Source organism: Trachypithecus francoisi, unplaced genomic scaffold (assembly GCF_009764315.1).
Source record: "Trachypithecus francoisi isolate TF-2019V2 unplaced genomic scaffold, Tfra_2.0 Lachesis_group17, whole genome shotgun sequence".
NCBI lineage: Eukaryota > Metazoa > Chordata > Mammalia > Primates > Cercopithecidae > Trachypithecus > Trachypithecus francoisi.
Genome location: NW_022681462.1, coordinates 3,986,961 through 4,006,116, shown reverse-complemented (window position 1 = coordinate 4,006,116; position 19,156 = coordinate 3,986,961). Strand labels below are relative to the sequence as shown.

The window sequence follows — 19,156 nt, the reverse complement described above, 5'->3', positions numbered from 1 at the left end:
CTGGAAAATACAGTTATGTGAGCTGGGCTTGTGACTTCCCCAAATCAGACTCAGGTTTTGCTATCAAGGACAAGTGCAGATGGATGTTGGGCGGGCAGCCAGCCATGTCTGCTGCATGAACTTGTTTATCTTAAGCTCCTGATGAGGTGAATTCTGCTCTCTGTTTCTTCTCGTTTGGGACTTGGGGACCTCCAGCAGGACTCTGAGCAGTGGGAGATGCCTCTACCTGAAGGACCTTGTGGAGATCTTCTGCGGCCCTTTCACCATCGATGTTTTACCCATTAAGATGCAATTTTGCGATGTCACCATTTTCAGGCTGTAAGCCCTAATTGCTGCATTTGCAGCTTCAGTTTCCTCCGAGGGCTGCATGGGGACCACCAATCCATGCTTGGATACTCTCTGGTGCCCCAGAGAAAAGAGCCTGACATCCACAATTGTGTTGTGACTTCTTCCCCATGCTTCCCCCAGACCTAAGCTAAGTGTCCTCTTCCTGAACACGTTCCTCTTGCCGTCTGTTAATACTTCACAGATGGCACAGCACTCCTGTTTGAAGCAGACCAACACCTTGGGATTTGTTTAAGCCAAGAAGGAGGTCCTACCTTTAAACAAGAAAAGGTTTATGACTCTCTTGACATACTCCAGGGATTCCTGTCTGGCAGTGCTCAGGAAGAACAACTGAAAAAACAGAACTCTAACATTTCAGAACTGTCAGAGACAAAAACTGACAGAGACAAAGAACATCCAATCCAGTCTTCTCATGTTGCAAAGGAAGACGCTGAGGCTAGAGACAAGGAGTGCCTCACTCCAGGTGTGGTTATGGCAGAACTCAAGGGGCAAAACTAGATGGGAGGAGAATTGCAGAGAGAGGTAGAGGGCTCTCTCTCACCTTCTGACTGGGCCTGTATTACTTTCATTATTCCAGTGCCTGTGAGCATGAGAACGCGCCAATGCTATACATAATTAAGGCAAAAGTTGTGGGAGGTGGAGTATGGTATCACAGCTACCAGGAATACCATACCAATTCCTGATCTGCCATGCTTTGGTTTGTGACACTTAGCTGTTCCTCAGCATACTCACCTGCAAAATAAAAACAATGGCAACATACCTCAGGTACTTTTGGGAGGACTAAATGGAGTTGATACTTTAGAACAGCACCCAGTTGATAGTAATATAGACATGTTTGCTCATGATAAGATTAGCTATCTTCTATTCTCAACAGGTTGAGAGTCCTTGAAACTTGCATGAATGGCCAGGGCACATCTTGAAGAAGAATGACAAAGAACCTGTGGGGATATTAAGATTTAAGTCTTCTTGGTTCTTGTTACCAGCATCAAGGGATCTTCTCATATCACAAAATAATGAGATTATCCCCCCACATAGGTCAGCATGGCATAAAATACATGATCTGTGATAGGAGATGCTTTTCTGATCCGCTTTTATGAAAAATGTCCTTCCTGCCTGCATTTTCAACTTAATATGTGTGCCTTTTTCTTTTTAAAATGTGGTAAGCTTCACCCACCATCCTTTAGTACCAGCTGTATAAGGAGGAAGTAACATCAAGACATACACGCTTATGCCCCATCCATTTTATTTTAAAGCACTCTTCAATTTGTTAATACTTTAATTCTCTAAGCAATGTTACAGTGGCTGACCACTTTTGGAATTATCTTTGTTTTGTCTGGAACTTGAAGGGCATGAAAAACTTCCCTCCACTTCCTTCCCCTCTCCCAGGGCTCATTTTCCCCTCTCTTTTCTCTGCCCTGCTTGCCCTCTGACCCTGCCGAGCTCTGCTGTTTCCACAGACTTCTGAATCTAATTAATGTCATAGTGACTATATAAGTGAATTATGTAGGCAGGAGGATGCTGGAAACTTTGAGGAAGGTGCATTCCTTAGGGAAAAACCTGGTTTTGTTAAAAAAAAAAAAAGAAAAAAGAGAAAGAAAGAAAGAAAGAAAGAAAGAAGGAAAAATGCACATTCCCAGGAACATTCATTCTCAGGGGATAGAATGTCAGTGAAGCATAAAATCTCAGCAACTACTTACATTCAATAAATATCTGTTGTCTGATGAGCAGACGAAACCCTAGGAGCATCTCTTTTGACATCTGGGCAATAATCAGCTATTATGGAAGCTGGCTGTAGAGACATAGTCCAAATATGTTGCCATCTAAAACAGGTCTCAGCCCTCGACTGGGGTATTGGCCCCCTTTCTACCCTCCCTCTTTTTCCCAGCCAGTTCACAACAGTTTGCAGGGAGTATGTCCTTAGATGATCTCTGAAATGACCCTGGCTCCCAGGGCCCCAGAAAGGTCTCCAACTCCCTAGGACAGCGGACAGGCTGGGGGGAGGGGTACAAGTACTGAAGTTCTTCACCAGAGGATACTGTCAGAGAGCCCAAGGCGGAGATGGTCCCTATGCCCCATGTTTCCATGGAAACATAGGAGGAGTGATGACAGCCAGCACAGCCACACCATCTGCTCGGGACCTGGTGAATGATGAAAAAAATACAGAAAGAAAGGCACCTCGAATCCTAGGTTAGAACCACTCAGAGATACCTGTGGAGAGGGAGGGAAAGGTCTGAAGACACAAGAACTCCTGGGTGGATCTAAAATCTACGCTGTCCTGGAGCTCGACAGATTAGCATGTAATTTGCAAGGAGAAAGCCTAGAGGGTTTATCCTGCAATCTCTGGATACAGCTACAAACACCCAAGAAGCCTCTGGAAGGAGAAGCAGATGGAGTGATGCGTCTGCAGCTTTGCTGGAACAGGAGAGAATGGTGTCCTTAGGGACAAAGCTGGAGGAGATGCTGTAGGGGCTGAGGCAGCTTGATGCTGCTCCTATCACCTTCCAGCAGGACCACCTGCAGAGCCAGCTTTTGGCCAGACATATTTTTCTAGGGGAATGGTGGGATTATAAAGAGAGAGAGAAAAAATTCCACTTGGTTACAAAAGCGACCTCTGAGTTGCAGCTGAGTCTTCAGAATAAGGCATGAGTTAAAGCCATGTAAGGCTTCTCCTCTATCAAATCATATCTGAAGGGAGATCTTACATGCCATACATTTGCTTCTGGGTCTATTTAGGAGGCTTCCAGCTCTAGGTTGGCAGAATGTGAGTAGGGCCCCAGACTGAGCAGGACTCATTTATTAGTCCCTTTCTTTGGTACATTTAGTCTACACCAACCCACCAACCTGACCCAGGACGCCAAGCAGTTCCTCTCATTCAGCAGCTTCCCCCAGCAGCCCTCCCCTTTGCTGGGGGTTTGATTCAGCTCCCAGGGGTGTTGCTTGCATCCATGTGGGGAGAAAAGCCCCTCAGGTCACAAGCACTATAGGATGAGCAAAAGCTAAGGCAGCTTCATAGAAAACATCACTCTAAATTTTTTATTTTTAGTCTCTTTCTCTTTTACATAAAAAACTTCCCTTTTAGTTCTGACATTCTAATCCCCAAAAGTCCAAACCCTTTTTTTGCTTAGTATTAAGGAGTTAAAATTTTGACAACTAGATTAAGTGCTCATTTTGGTTTGCGTACCCAGAGGCTGGAGGATAATAGGAACATCTTCATAAACCAGATAAATAATAAAGATCTCCCATAAAGGCTCTCACTAACTGTTTTACATTTTACTCGTAAAAACTATTTTGGATTTATCTCCATGACAGCTTAGTAAAAGACAGGATCTACAACTATTATTTGGGTTTCCTCAAAAGCCCTCATTCTCCAAGCCACTATTAGACAAAACCATAACACTGGAAATAATCAATCCAACTATCCCCATGTTAGAGGCCCCAAACAGAAAATCATGGCTATTCCTAAAGAAACATTTTTAAATACCCGCCTTGCAATTGCTTGAGGTGCACACACTCTCATATATTAACACAAGGCACCAGAGTTTAAATTCAAATGTAAATCTGCCCGTTACTACATGGCTTTTCGGGAGAGGCCTTTCATGAGTAAACTCCTCAACCAGCTCTATACCATCCCAGAGCCTTCCCTCTTTCCTTTTCTGGGATCATCTATTTATCTTCAGCCTCCATGGTGAGGGCAAATCTGTATCTGAGCTCCAAGCCCAGCATGGGACTCGCAGTAAACACGGTTATGTTTGTCCTTCAGCGGCCCTCCTTTGTATAAACAGATGTGGTGGGAAGGGAAGGAAAGCCAGATCCCGGTGAGGGCCGGGAGGTCTCCTTTCTGAAGAAACTTCCCAGCTGCACCCAGGAGCACAGGAACAGGACACATTTCTTGTTCAGGCCTCAGAACTTGCAGTTCTTCCAGACAGGGGCTGTTCCTGCTCCCTCCTCCACCCTCCACCCCCAGCCTTTGTTCCTGGGAATGCTGTCTCAGTGTCTCGATCTCACTTTCGCCAAAGCAAACATTTCCAACAAGGCGTATGCTAAGGGGATATTAGAAAGACAGATTTTCTTCTTTTTTTCTTTTTCCTTTTTCCAAATACACTGTGCACTGGGATTTGGGCAGCCAGCCCTTCACACCTGTACTTTTTCCTATATTCATATTCTCCATGTTTTTTCCTAACCTTCTTGCTACCTTCAGCTAATCAGAGGGGTTTTTAAGGGCTGAGAGTTATCAGCTTGTAAAATAACAATTCCATTCTTCTCAGACTATGTTGATGCTGACTCTGCCTTAATTTAGCGTTTTACATTTTGCACATTAGTTATGGATGCTAATGAAGAAAGGACTGATTCAGAGCTGGGGGAAGAAGGCAGCCAGGCTGAGCATTCTGAAATCCAATCTCAAATAGGAAAGAAGACTCATTGGCCTTTTGGTCTTCTACCTGTGTCCTGAATTGAGTTTGTGAATCCTCATTCCGAGGTGGGTGAAGTGAGAGGGTGACTCTTCGGCTTGACGCTGGAGGGATCCCGTCACTCGCACCCAGGATTTACATTTCTGGCAGCTCCAGTCAGCGGTTCTTGTCCAGAAAAAGGAACAAAGGGGAGAGTGCTGGAAGGGACTCCCTTTTGGCGGGGAGTGCGAGGTTTGGTTCGCGTGGTGAGGCATAACTGCAGGGCTCGGAGCTGCTCTCCAGGAATTCTGGGGAATCCCTGGTGAGAATCCGGAGCTGTGGCCAAGAAGTCAGGAGAGTCAGGGGGCCTTGGAGGGGCTTCCGGTTCTAGGCCAGCTGTGGAGAAGCAGAGGTACGGCCCTGATGGAGACATGAGCTTCTCAGCATGTCTAAAAAAGTAAGCCAGGGGAAGAGCTGGCTGTACAATGAGGGAGATTATTATTACTCTTTAGGAGCCACGATGATACTCTTAATCACCCTTCTAGCTGATCACCTGCCTTTCCAGACCGGAGACAGGCGGCAAGTTTGAAGTCGACACCCGGAGGCCAGTTTGTCCCCCTTCCCCGTAAGAAATAAAAAGAAAGGAGGTTGGTTTTCAGGGCTGGCCAGCTAGAGGGTGGGTGAGACCCCCACTGGAGGCCAAACCGCAACGGAGAGCAAAACCGGTTTGTTTGGGGCGCTGCAGCGGGCGGCACAGCTCACTCCCCGCGCCTGGGCGGCCGGGGAATTCCCCCGCACCCACCCGGGTCCGCCGCCCGCGGGAGCGCCCAGCAGGGTCAAGTGGATTCTGGGCCGCGGGAGAAGTGCGTGCAACCCGGGCAAGGCCGGGCGGGGCCGGGCGCGGGCGGGCGGCCGAGGGATGCGGCAGGGCCGAGCACGACTCCGCATCCCCCCCGCACTCGGCGCCGCCGCCTCGCCGCTCAGTCCCGCTCGCAGGGCCGCTCCGGACACCCCGGGGCTGCCGAGGGGCGGGCGGACCGCGAGGGCGGCGGGAGAGGGGCGGCAGGGCGGTGCGGCCTGCGAGCGCCGCGGGACCCCGAGGAGCGGCGTGGGGAGTGCAGGGGCGCGCGGGGCGGGCGCGGCGCGGGGCTCACGGCGCGCGCGCGCCTTGGCCTCGCCCGCGCACACGCGCCTCCCGGAGGAGAAAGGCGGGCGGGCGGGCGCAGAGCACCGCGGCGGCGGCGGCGGCTGCAGCGGGCCGGGCCGCCGCGAGGGAGGGGAGGAGGGGCGGGCGCAGGGCGGGGGCGGGGGGCGGCGGCGGCGCGGCGCGGCGAGCTCGCCGCTCTCTCGTGAGTGTGCCTGCGCGCAAGCCGGGGAACGGGTGAGTGCGCCGGCCGCTGCCGCCAGCCCGGCCGGCCGGGAGTCGGGGGCGGGGGGCGCCGGGAGCCCCGGCCCGGGGGCGGGCGGCGGACGGGCGGCGGCCGTTCTGGCGCGGCTGGGATGCACCTTGAGCGGCGCCTTTCGTTGCAGCGCGCGGGCGGCCCGAGCCTCGGCGGCGGCGGTAGCAGCGGCGGCGGCGGCGGTGGCGCTGACACCTCCCACCATGGACAGCTTCGACTTAGCCCTGCTCCAGGAATGGGACCTCGAGTCGCTGTGGTAAGTCCCCGTGCCGGCCGCTTCGGGCGGGCTGGAGCAGCCTCGGCGGCCCGCGCGTCCTCACCTGGGTCGGGGGCTGCGGGCTGCCGGCCGCCGTGGGGGTGGGGTGGGTCGGGGGCGCCTGCCTCGCCAGCCCTTTCCTGCCTCCCTGGGTTGGGGTGGGGGGATGCGTGGCCGCCTGTCCGTCTGTTTCCCTCTCTCCTGTCCCCCTCCCTCGCGGCGGCCCGCCCCAGCCCAGGAGCTGGTGATCTAGGTAGCCAGGGGAAGAGCGCAACCGTGGGGAGGAAAAGAAGCGATTTGAAGACTGTGTCACTAATGCCTGGGGATCCATCCGTGGGCCCCCTGCTCCTCTCACTTCCTTTCCCTCCGACTGCGTCCCCTCCCTCCTCCGGCTGGCACCAGCGACCCCCTGGAGTTGGTGCTGCTGCGAAGTGCCCTTAGAGGATGCTCCAGCCTCCCCGCCTGCGCGCGGTCTCGGCTGCATCCTTTCTGTCTCTCCCACCCACTTCCACCGAGATGGAAAAGTGAACACCCAGGGCAGGAAACGAGTGTTTCTCCGTGCGGGAATTCCAGAGGCCTTAGCCCAGGGAGACTCCTTGCCTCGGGGTTCACAATTCCTCTGGGCCCTTTCTTCACACCTCGTCACAGTTGCACTCCTCCTCCCCACCCCACCCGGGCGCCCCAGGTATCCCTTTATGCCACGCTCACAGCTCGCAGCCCGGGGGGCACTCCAGGTTCCGTTTCTCGGGGATCTCACACTGGGGAGCTGCTGTAGGTAAATCGCCGCTGGAAGCAGTTTAATTCCAGTTGCGGGTGTCTTAAAAATCCCATTGGCTGCTTCAATATCCCTGTTATTCCCCCTTCTTTCTCTGCCCCCCCCCCCACCCCCCACTCTCTCTTAAATGTTTCCAACTAGCACTATTCAGGTGGTAAAATTACTGCCTGCATATTCCTGGAGGAACTTGTGTTATGTTTAATATTTACGGGGATGAACATCTGCTGGAACAAGCATATTAACTGCACTCTGTTCTGCCTCTGGTAATCGCTTATTGTAGAGCTGAGCTTTTTTTTTTTTCCTTTTGCTTTAATTCAGTAAAGAGTTCATATGTGTCTACAACTGCAAGTGGTGTGCACATGAATATGCAATGTACAATTTTAAAGCTAAACTGCTTTATGATTTTTAACTCATATAGATATGTAGATCTGTGTGTATTTTCTGTGATTTAGGTTTCCAGTGACTTTTATTTTCCTAAAAACAGGTGTAACAAAATAAACTGGACACAAAGCTAACACATTATCGATCGGTTTCTTATAAAAGATCCTATGATGAGTAAGTACAGCTTGCTCTGCCTAATGTTGGTGCCTATAAAACACACAAGGACGAGCCCTAATGTGATAAAACTTTTACACATTGCACTGAAACTTCAAAGAGCCAGGGCAGAAAGAATATGAAACCTGTTATGACTCTGTAAAAGTTGCTAATTACTGTGTTGCTGCTCCTGGGTTATTTCAGCCTTTCATTTACAGATACCTATTATTTTATAGGTTTACATTTAGAAATGTTGGTTTCTGGCGCAAATTCAATAGCTTTCCAGATAGGCAACTGTACTTTTAAAATGCTGTTTGCTTTTAAAAGGCAGTTTTTCAGTCTAAGGGAAGAACTTACTGTTTCGGTATATTTTTATGCTGCTTGTCTGCTTGCTGACTCAAAGCGAACCCCCTTATGACTTTCATAAGTAACATTTTGAGATTATCAGCCATAATTTGTGGGGTCTTCCTGCACAGAGCCTGAGCTCTGTGTCCTTTTGCAGCCTTAGTTTCCAGCTGAATTACCCTGGAGCAGTGTCACAGAATGAATATCTGTTGAATTGACTTGAAAACATTCGCTACAGTACATTTATTACTTTTAAAAAAGCAGAAACACGTTTTTTGAAAAGTTGATGTACCTGCAATCATATTTTAATCAGTGCATCGAGTTTTGGCTTATGAAAGCATGCAGACTTTCTTGATCACAATATAGTAGGACAGTTTGGCTTGACCTGGAGGGTTTCTAGTTTTACAGATGTAGAATTACATTTTACAAAAACTTATGTGTTTCTGATAAGTTGAAGAAAAACCAAACTTGAGTGTGTATTTCTAACATGTTTAGACATTTTCTCACAGATGAAGTTTTGGATGCTCTGTTCTCAGTTTTATGGTTTATGTAAATTTTTAAGTTTATGGTTTATTTTTAAGCTTATAGATGGTTCAAAATAACTAATACTTGAGTACTTTCTGTGTGTCCAGTATTTTCATATCCATTGCTTTCTTATTTGAATCTCTTAATCCTGGAAAGAGTAAGTGGTAGTAGTTCCATTTTATAGATAAGAAAATAGAAGCTTTGAACTGTTAAATGACTTTACTGAGGTCATAAAACAGATGACAGCAGAGTTTTTAACACTAACATTTACTGAACACTTATTATTTGTCAGACACTGTTCTGGGTACATTACATGTTTTAGCGCATTTAATCTTCACAACTTTATAAAGCAAATACTGTTACTAGTTCCATTTTATAGATAGGAAAATTGAAGATGGGGAGATAGGGTAACCTGCCCAGAGTCACACATCTAAAAATGGGGCAGCCATATTTCAACCAGAGATTACCTTCAAAGCCCAAAGATCTGACTTCAAATCCAGTCAGACAATTGCCATTTTCTAGAGTACTTCAAATGTCTCTCAGTCTATAAGGACAGCTTTGAAATTAATTACAAAACAAAACCTCGATGGATTGGAAGTTATGGTTCTGCTAAAATGTCAAAGAGAGAGTTAGAGCCCTAAATGGTATTAAAATTAGAAATTTGAAAATAAAACACCACAGTTAGGAAAGTATACTTGTTACTTATGACTTATTGTATTACAGCAATATATATCTTAAAGACCATTGAAAGCTTCTTTCTTTGATTCATCATAGAAAAACTTTTGAAGGGGGAAGGAGGAGGTACAGATTAATGGCAAAAGAGAATCTTATTTTAATCCCTAAGAACTTTTTCTAATTGATGGACATCATTTTCCAATTGAACAAATTGGAATTTATTAGTTGTGAGTGTGGCTTTGATCTGAGCTAGTTTATTCTTGCAGTCACAGAAAGTGTCCTAAAATGACTGTATAGAAGATATAAAGGGAAAAGCTCAGTTCTGTTGAATATAATCAATACACACAATCAATTGATGATTCAAGAACTACCTCCTTTGCCTTCTTGCACACTCTTCCTCTCGCTCAGAAACATCCATACTTATTTTTCAGGATGGGTTTTTTGAGCCTAAATTATCCAGATGGCCGTTTCAACTTTTTCAGCCATACCTCAAAGTTGAAAAGTATAGCCCTAATTTCCACCTCTATTTCCACTTCCAATTTCTGGTTTGAAGCAAGACTGGAGGACTTGGAAAAAGGTGAAGATACTCATTCAGCACCTGACACTAGCTTTGTTCTGTAGAGTCTTGAAGAGTGGGCATTCCGTGAGTTTACGGGGGCAGATATGCAGAGGCGCAAGGCTGCCCCCTCCACTCCCTGGTCCTCCTTCTGTGGTCCGCCAGCTTTTGATTAGGTGCTAGACATATAAGGCATTCCTCAGGGCCTTTAAAATAATGACCATCCCTTTTAACAGGCTGACTGTTGCTTTCATTTAATTCATTTAACAAATATTTATTGATCATCTCTTAAGTAGAAGACCTTGTGCCGGTTGCTGTGGGGGACGTAAGGGTGAGTAAGGCGTAGGTTGTACATGCTAGTGTTATTGTCTAGTGAGGAAATTAAGACGAGTACACACATGAAAAAGGAAGTTTTCAACACTGGTGATTCAGAACAGAGACCCCATTTGGGACTTGGGTGGAGGATGGAAAGAGGAAAAATTGAGTTAAAGGAAAAAGGCTTCCATGAAATAGGTGGCCTTTGAACTAAGTCTTGGAAGACAGATGGTGTAGGTGGGGGTATTGAGAGTACTTGGAGGCATCTTGGGCAAAGAAAACTTGAACAAGGGCGTTCATGGTGTCTCTGAAAGATCCTTTTATGCGTCATGGTGGAATTACCTATACTGCATATTTTAAAGATGCGGAACTTTGTAGTAATGAGGTAGTTTCAGTGAATGAGAAAAGTTTTCCAAAATGAACTTGTATTTCACCTTCCTTAAATGTTAACATGTTTTAATCATTGGAGAGAAAGTCTATCAACATACAAAAGTATAATAGGTATTCTGATCTTCCCTACCACTCACCCCGTTCCTCCATAACTTCATATAAGCCAGAATCCACACACTTTTGTTCAGATAGGCATTATTCTTTATAGTCCTTTAAGTTGGAGCCTTTGAAGTTATAATACATGGATCATTTCATACTCATCAACCTGTTCAATTCAATAATCATTCACAGAATATTAGAGCAGAGCAGAAGTACCATTAGGGCAGTGACTTCCAAATGCTTCAGACCATGACCCCCAGTAACAAATACACATTTAACACTGCCACCTACCACCCCTTGTACATGCATACACATAAGTGAAACAAGAGCATCATGAAATAACGCTTATTACTATGTGTGATACACTTAGATGTTTCCTATTTTCTTCCTTCCTTTCTCTCTCTCTTTCTTTCTTCCCTCCTTTCTCTCTCTCTTTCTCTCTTTCTTTTAAATTTCCCATTCATAGGCTGCAACCTGCAGTTTAGAAAACCCTGCTGTAGAGGATGCAAAGGAGAGTGTGTTTTTCAGGAACTTAATAGGAGAATAAGCCATACCCATAAATACCTGCAATCCGAGGCTGACACTGCCCGTTTGAGGGGCATGGGCACATCCTGTTGAAACTAAGATATTCATGGTGGGGTGGCATTTGAAATGGGTCCTGGGGTAGAATTTCAGGAGGAAATGGAAAGGAGGCAAACCATGTGGTGGGAAGACTGTGAGTAGAAACATGGAGGGAATAAAGTGTGGATCTGGTTTGGTGAAGGTGGGCTAACACAGGCAGGGAGGGACCCAGAGCCACTAGCACAGTGTAGTCTCCCTGAGGGTGCTGCCCAGTAGTGCCCACTGACGCTTTTGCTTGTCTTCAAATCAACCGCCGGGGGACATGGGCAGGTCAGTGGACGGCTTCCCCCAGGCCTTCTTAGACTTCCCTTCATAGTGCCAGAAAATGCTACAGATCCCTGATCTTGACTTTCAGGTGCCTCTACCCTTTCCTCCAGCGGCAGTAAAGGAAACATTTTAAGGCCTATTCCTGTCCTTTTGGTCAGCCCTTATGGGTCAAAGCAGAGCACAAAGAAAGGGCAGAAGGAGAGTGCACCTCTCGGAGCCCCAGGTGTCCTGGGGCTGATTGGTAGACAGCAGCCCTGGGAGCTGCGCCTGCTCACACTGGCCAAAGATCACCGTGTAGTTGACTGCCTGGCTCTCATTGGCCCTCAGCGTGCACCTGGAAGGGCCTCCGCAGATACAAGAAGGCAAAGGCTTCTCAGAAGAGTGGCTTCCAAGGTTTGGGCTGTGGGCAGCAGTGGGGAAGGGGCTGCTCCTCAGCCTGGAGGAGGCAGGGGGCCTCGATGGAAAGCAGTGGAGTGTTGCATGCGCTGTGGAGGAGCTCAGCCCTTGTGTGGGGCATGTTTTGGAGAAAGCCGGATGGAGAGACTGGTTAGTTCAGGGCGCCAAGAACTTGGGGACTCCAGCTGGGCTCGGGCCCCAGAGGATGCCAGGGAGGAGGAGCCCAGGGAGGGTGCACATTAATGTGCGGATGGGTTTTTAACCAAATGTCTTTGGATGATGATGAAGATGAGTATTGTGTGTGGGGAAATGATTCCTTCCTATGTTCCAGATTCTCTTTTGTGAAAATGTAGGAGGGTTTTAAAATGCTAAGAATCTATTTTGGGAGAATGTCCTTGTTAATTAACCACAATGGGTCTAATCAGTGACACTTGAGCAACTTGAACGAGGGCCTTTGGCTTAATACAGATTAAAGTAATAGGTAAATTAAGAAAAAAGAAAACCTCTCAATATGGAATGCGAGATTTTGTGTGTAAGTGGAATTTTTAACCTGGAATAGATTTGCCTGTTTGATTTTTTTTTTAATTTTAATTTTTGGGAATAAAGCCTTGGTGACAAAATCAAGGCCATAAAAGACGATTTTAATATCATTTAATGGTAACATAATTTTTTTTTGTTGTTTTATTTCAAAGTGAAATCCATAAAACTTATTTTCAATGTCGGCTGTTCCCTTTTGTCTTGGAATTTAATTGAGATTTCTGAATTCAGTTGGCTCCAACCTTGCTTTCTGTTTGGCCCTGGGCAGCTCATGATTTTTCTCATTTCCTATTCTCAGTCTTGGTTTAATCACTTATAAAATGACAGCACTTAGACTGGCCTACCTCATAAGGTTGTGATGTTAAGTAATAAAAGTGTCAATTGCTCTGAATGCCAAATGTGGCTCTTCTATATCCTTTGCTTTCTTAAAAATGTCTCTTTTTCATAAATAAGGAAGGATACAGAAAGGCCGCATGAGGTCAGATTCAGCAGTCCATGCGGTGCAGCGTTCTGTCTCTGATAATAGGACCCTGGGACGGTTTTGAGCAGAGGTTGGTAGCTTTTGTCAGTCGTGCATCATAGTCCAGCAGACAAATATGCTCTTACTTATGGTTGTACTAACATATGTAGATCTATTAACTATTACATAATCTTTTATGTTTCACTGAGAATGTATTGCATTACCAACCATTACATCGAATGACTTCATTTGGCACTGTGGGTCTCATTAAATTATGTCAGGCTAATTATAATTTAGTTTCACTAGAAACAAAATACACAGTGTTTATGTCAGAGTAAGAGGACACCACCCAGTCCAAGAAACTAAATGGGTTGAATCTAAGGAAACTAACACCTGGGATGTGATAGGGCCTTAAGTGTTTGAAGGCATTTAGCTGGGAAGTGGGAATAGAGTTGTTCTGGGTTGCTCAAGGGCACGAATAAGATCAGTGGGTGTGAGAGCATTTAACAGTGATGTGATGTGGGCTGTCTCAAAGGGTAGCAATTACCTGACTTTGTAGAAAGACATTCCTGGTTAAGCAGAGCGGCAGCAATAGGCTATCTCCGAGATTCCTTCCAGCTTCAAAATTCTGTGATCATTCCCCTCACAGGGTAGCAGGAATCAGAGTGCAGAAGTCATTAATTGTATTCACTTGTGTATTTTCCCTCTGCAATTTCCCCACTCACCTGTGGAGAAAGGCATAGAGGGTACTTAAACTTCTTCACATAATTTCTTCCCAGGAGGCTCATTGTGAGCAGAGGTAAACAAAAATGACTGTAATTTGGAGACCACTTTAACATAGCAACTCCATTTAGAGAGTTATGTGCTTAACTTGATACTGGAAATAATTTTATTTTTCCTTTTTTATGGACAGGAAATTAGTTTTCGAAAATTCCCTAGAGGACCATGATGTGAGTCTGTTGGTCTTACATTTTTCTTGTCATCTCTGTACTGTTTACCTGCCTTATGAAGTGACAGAACAGAATTTCAGTCAGTGTTCATTGACGTGTTAATTAGTTACCTGGCAGTTTAGATAGAGGCTTTACTGTAGTGGATCACCACCAGTTCTGGGAAATAATCTATTTTTGTTTTAAAACTTCAAAATATATTTGTTTTCACATAGAATGCTTCTAGAAGAAGAAAAGACCCAGAGTGTAGAAAATAGTTTTGAGAGCATAGGTCAGTATACTTAGCTCTCACTCAGGGAGTGCTTCTCAAACTTTCATGTGCATCCTAATAATCTAGAAGTCTTGTTAAAATATACATTCTAATCTGATAGAACCAGGAGTCCGCATTTCTAACCGGCTCCCGAGTAATAGTTTTGGTCCACAGACCAAACTTTGACTTGTAAGGACTAAATGGATAAAAGTTTCCCTTGAAAAGAAGTCCTTTCAAAATTTGCATTTTCTTCTTGTTTTGGGGACACCTTTGTGTAACAACAGTCCAGTTCCATAAAGCTTGACGGTTACATTTAGATGCAGTATTTATTTTATTTTTGTGAGTCTTTCTAATACAATTCTGATGAGTGAGGGGGTGATTAATTGTATTTTAGTGGAGATATGGTGGGAAGTAAACATAAAAACCTAAGTAAACACAATTTGTAATAAATAGGCTAATCACTTTTTATAGCCTCTCAGTTCTCATCATTCCTTCAGAGCCCGCGACCTTCTGTTATATCAGGCTCAAATGCTGAGAGTAACTGGATAGTCTTACAGACACTTCTGAATTTGTGGAGAATCTCTCAGTAACCCTTGTAGATGCCTGGGATTCAGACCAAATGTCCCCATTCTCTCCTAGCCATTCTCTCTTTGGGAGGGCTGGGGTGGGGAGGATAGGAGTGTTGGGGGTGGGGTCAGCTATTTGCAGAATTATTGTTCTACCCCATGGCCATAGTTGCAAATTACAACTTTCCTGGTGTCTGAGGAGAAATCACAACTCAAGACTCTACATGGAACCAAGAGTAGGTTTCACATACCTCAGTTGGGGACCTTGCATCCCCGCTCGGCTAATCATCTTCTCTCTGCGCCGTTACTGGAGTATCTGAGTCCATTAGGTGTCAAACTTATTGCAGTTTCTGTGTGTAATTTCCAGTTTTATTTCCTTTCTTTTCTTTTCTTTTCTTTTTTTTTAGACGGAGTCTCGCTCTGTCGCCCAGGCTGGAGTGCAGTGGCATGATCTCCACTCACTGCAAGCTCTGCCTCCCAGGTTGACGCCATTCTCCTGCCTCAGCCTCCCGAGTAGCTGGGACTACAGGCGCCCGCCACCTCGCCCGGCTAGTTTTTTGTATTTTTTAGTAGAGACGGGGTTTCACTGTGTTGGCCAGGATGGTCTCGATCTCCTGACCTCGTGATCCGCCCATCTTCCAGTTTTATTTCATTAGAAAAATGTTTGCATATAAGATGGATGATGCAAGGAAATATGGCACAATTGACTTTGCATATTCTGTGATACTGACAGGAAGTTTATTGACTTTATCTTTCTAAGGAGGGTGTGTGCATGCACATAAGCACATGAGTGTACATACACATATTTTCATTCTCTGAAGTAGGCATTGAAGACTGCTACTGACAAGAAAAACCCAGATTGGATTTAAACAATGGGGGATATTTCAGATTTGGAAAAGAAGGGTGAATTTTCACGAATAATAGGGCAAATTTAAATCTTGCCGTCTTGAGACACGTAAACTAGTGGACGTAGTTCTTCCAATCGTGTTTAGCATCATTTGGGGCCATAGTTTGTATTTATACTCCTGGTAGCCATGATACTGCCTTAATGCATCATAGTCCATTATGTGATCTGACTAATTGTGTTTAACCGTTTCTTGTAATATGCAACATTACTTTCCACTGTTCTAACTCTTCCTTCAGATTGCAGGGGAGGAGAGAGGAAAACAGTTGCCCCCAAGCCTGAAGGTAGGTGAGGCGCGTGGTAAGATAAGCAAGTATTTGATTATTGTTTCAGTACTAGTGTCATCAAATTAATACATTTTCTTTTACATTTAAGAAAATACAGTTTACTGATTATCAATAAGTAGTACAAATAACAGGTGATTTAGACAACCCCCCCAAAAAAGAAAAAAAAAGACTGTCAGACTCAGAGGTTTACTCTGTTGGGGAGTAAGAAGCAACATTCGGGAGTTCCTTAAGAACAGAAAAAGCTACTGATGATGATCAGTAGGTTCTGACTGTTAGATGCATTGTTGGGGCTTTTGCCCGGGGACCCTGCCTTGGCCGAGAAGGTAGGTTGTCCACATGGCCCACTTGCTTCTTGTCCCGCCAATCATATTCCATGGCAGGGAAGTTTCTGGTGTCCTTTCTCAGAACTGCTGAGGTAGAAAGTGCAGTTGGAGGCTGAGGACCTTATCTCAGGCTGTGAGGTAGGTATCTTCACTGGCCATAGACTCTGCAGTTTACTACAATAGAAGCTCAGAGCATCCTGGGAAGAAGCAGGTAGACTTTCCTTGCCAGGCCTTCTCGGTGTCCTAAGGATTCAAATGTTTAGATCCTTCCACTTTCTGAAACATCCTGCCAGGCCCCTCTTTTGTTAAGGAGTGCAGGGGTCCCCAGTCCCCGGACTGTGGATCAGTATTGGTCCGGGGCCTGTTAGGAACTGGGCTGCACAGCAGGAGGTGAGTGGAGGAGGGTGAGCAAGAGAAGCTTCATCTGTATTTACAGCTGCTCCCCATTGCTCACATTACTGCCTGAGCTCTGCCTCCTCTCAGATTAGCACTGGCATTAGATTCTCATAGAAGCATGAACCCTATGGTGAACTGAGCATGTCTGGGATCTAGGTTTCTCCTTATGAGAATCCAATGCCTGATTATCTGTCACTGTCTCCCATCACCCCCAGATGGGACTCTCTGGTTGCAGGAAAACAAACTCAGGGCTCCCACTGATTCTACATTATGTGAGTTGTAGAATTGTTTTATTATAGATTACAATGTACTAATAGAAATAAAGTCTCCAATACACGTAATGCACTTGAACCAGCCTGAAACCATCCCCCCACCCCTTGTCCATGGAAAAATAGTCTTCTACAAGACTGGTCCCTGGTGCCAAAGAGGTTGAGGACCGCTGCTGTTGTGGGAGTGGAAATGAGGATTCACCTGAAAGGAGGATACAGCTCTAGCAACCCTCTGAACAAAATATATGAGCTGTCTGTCATCTTGAGGAAATAGACGGCAACATCAGAAATGGGAACACCACACTACTCCAACTCACATCTGTGTCTATGTGTAGTAGTCTCTCTGTTTTGATGGATAATCAGATGGTCTCACGTTTTTACCACGGTGTGCCAACTGTGGCCCCAGCTGTATGACTGTCTAGGATGAAACCCTTAACCTCTCTGGACTCAGGTTACAGTGATACCGATAAAGTCTGTTCTGCATGAGCACCAGTGATCATCAGATGTGGCGGGATATTGTAGAGCCCGGGTCAGAGTCTGACTTGGAGCGTGCTGAGAGAAGCATGTCTCTATGTGGGAGTGGGCAGCTCAGCGGGTACCACCAGGACTCTGTTATTTGTGTTCCCTTTCATTGAAGGTAGTTCCTTCCCCAGAACGTGGCATAGCTGCTTTGGAGAACCACTCCTTGTGAGTGACTTCCTTTAATTTTTTTCAATAAGTAGAGTTTAATCTTTTAGTATGGACAGGACACCTGAGAAAATTCTTTGGAGTCTGAAAGGAAGTAGGGTATATTGGTTTCTAATATTTAGGTAAATAAGTAGTTACATAAATTGATTTCTTTTCCTTACTTTTATTCCTCAGCAGGACAGAAGTCATATTTTAGATCAGGCATGGTGGTACAGGCTGATCACACCTGTAATGTAGCATTTTGGGAGGCCGAGGCAGGAGGATGGCTTGAGCCTAGGAGTTTGAGACCAGCCTGGGCAACATAGGGAGACCCCATCTCTACAGAAATATTAGCTGGCCATCGTGGTGCACGTCTGTGGTTCCAACTACTTGGGAGGCTGATGTGGGAGGATTGCTTGAGCCTGGAAGGTCAAGGCTGCAGTGAGCCATGATTGCGCCACTGCACTGCAGTCTGGGTGGCAGAGAGAAAGAAAAAAAAGTAATGTTTTAGAGCCCTAAAATATATAATAATGTAACACAATCTGTCTACAGCATAGAGGACTTAAAGCTGCTCTTTGTAACTTTCTTCCTCTGGATTTCTAGGTTTCTGGGTTGAGATGAGCATCCTTTTATTGAGCCAGACACAGAAGTGAAGAGACCACATTTCTAGCCCTCGATATGTTTATACTTTAGCCTGGTAATAAGAACAGATTATTTCATTAGTCTAAGTAGACTTTTTACCCGCCCCAAATCCTGTGGAGTATATACAGGGGTACCCGACCCAGCGTGGTATTTTAGGGATGATTTCCTAGAGAAAGTGACATCTCATTGCAGTCTTAAAGGAAGAATAAGAGTTAGCCAGGCTGGGAGCAGGGCAGGGATATGGCAGGTACGATAATGTAAGGAAAGGCAAAGAGGTGAAAATTAGCAAGTTGTGAACAATGACAGTGACCAGTGCGGGTCAGTTTCAGGTCCCCGGCATTCAGGTCAGGAATGGCAAAGATGGGAGGTTGGGCAGCAGAGCTGGGAGCAGCTCTCAGAGGGCCTTGCTTGGCTTTCTGAGGAGCTCGAACATTTTCCTGTAGATGATGGCCTGCATGAGGGCTTTAAGCAGGGGAGCAACATGGTCACATTTGCATTTTATTAGTATTTCTAGAAGGCACTGTACGTGGATGAGTCTGGTGGCTGTGAGAGGCCATGTCTGAAGGTCAGGAGGTCAGTGAGGAGTGAGGCCTGACTAGCCAGGGCCGGTGAGGATGGAGAGGAGGAGAGGGAGTAGAGAGCTGTTGGGGGCATGACACAGGCAGTATTCACCCATTTTCTGGGTAGGAGGGGATGAGGGTGCTTTGAGGCTATTTAGCTTGTGTGATGAGGTTAGGGAAAGTAGGAGGAAGAGCATGCTGAGTGGGGAAAGAGGAGCCCTTTGGATTTAAATGTATTGCATTTAAATGCCCATGACCATGAATGTAAAATTGCCTGTAGGAAGTTTACTAAAGATCCTGACATTTAGGAAAAAGGTCAGGATGGAAATAAGTGGGCGTTATCAGCATACAGGTGCTGGTGAAAGCCTTGAGATTGGACAAGATTGTCTAGGGCAGAGGAGGAGAGAATGAGAAGTAGGCTGCAGGCACCACGGTGCAGTAGGAGGGAAAGCAGCCGGCGAA

At 45.9% G+C, this 19,156-nt stretch overlaps 1 protein-coding gene across 5 annotated transcripts in view; it reads left to right on the top strand.

The window, feature by feature from the left end:
* Positions 1 to 19,156, top strand: part of AFF3 (AF4/FMR2 family member 3) — a 639,560-nt gene that overhangs the window by 32,331 nt on the left and 588,073 nt on the right. For 4 of the 5 annotated variants that reach the window (XM_033239032.1, XM_033239033.1, XM_033239031.1 and 1 more), the window contains one exon: positions 6,264 to 6,389. In XM_033239032.1, coding sequence (XP_033094923.1) covers positions 6,337 to 6,389 — 53 coding nt within the window. In that variant the 5' untranslated portion in view covers positions 6,264 to 6,336. Of the gene's footprint in view, positions 1 to 6,031; positions 6,115 to 6,263; positions 6,390 to 19,156 lie in introns of those variants that run through there. The other variant, XM_033239036.1, reaches the window with a different exon arrangement.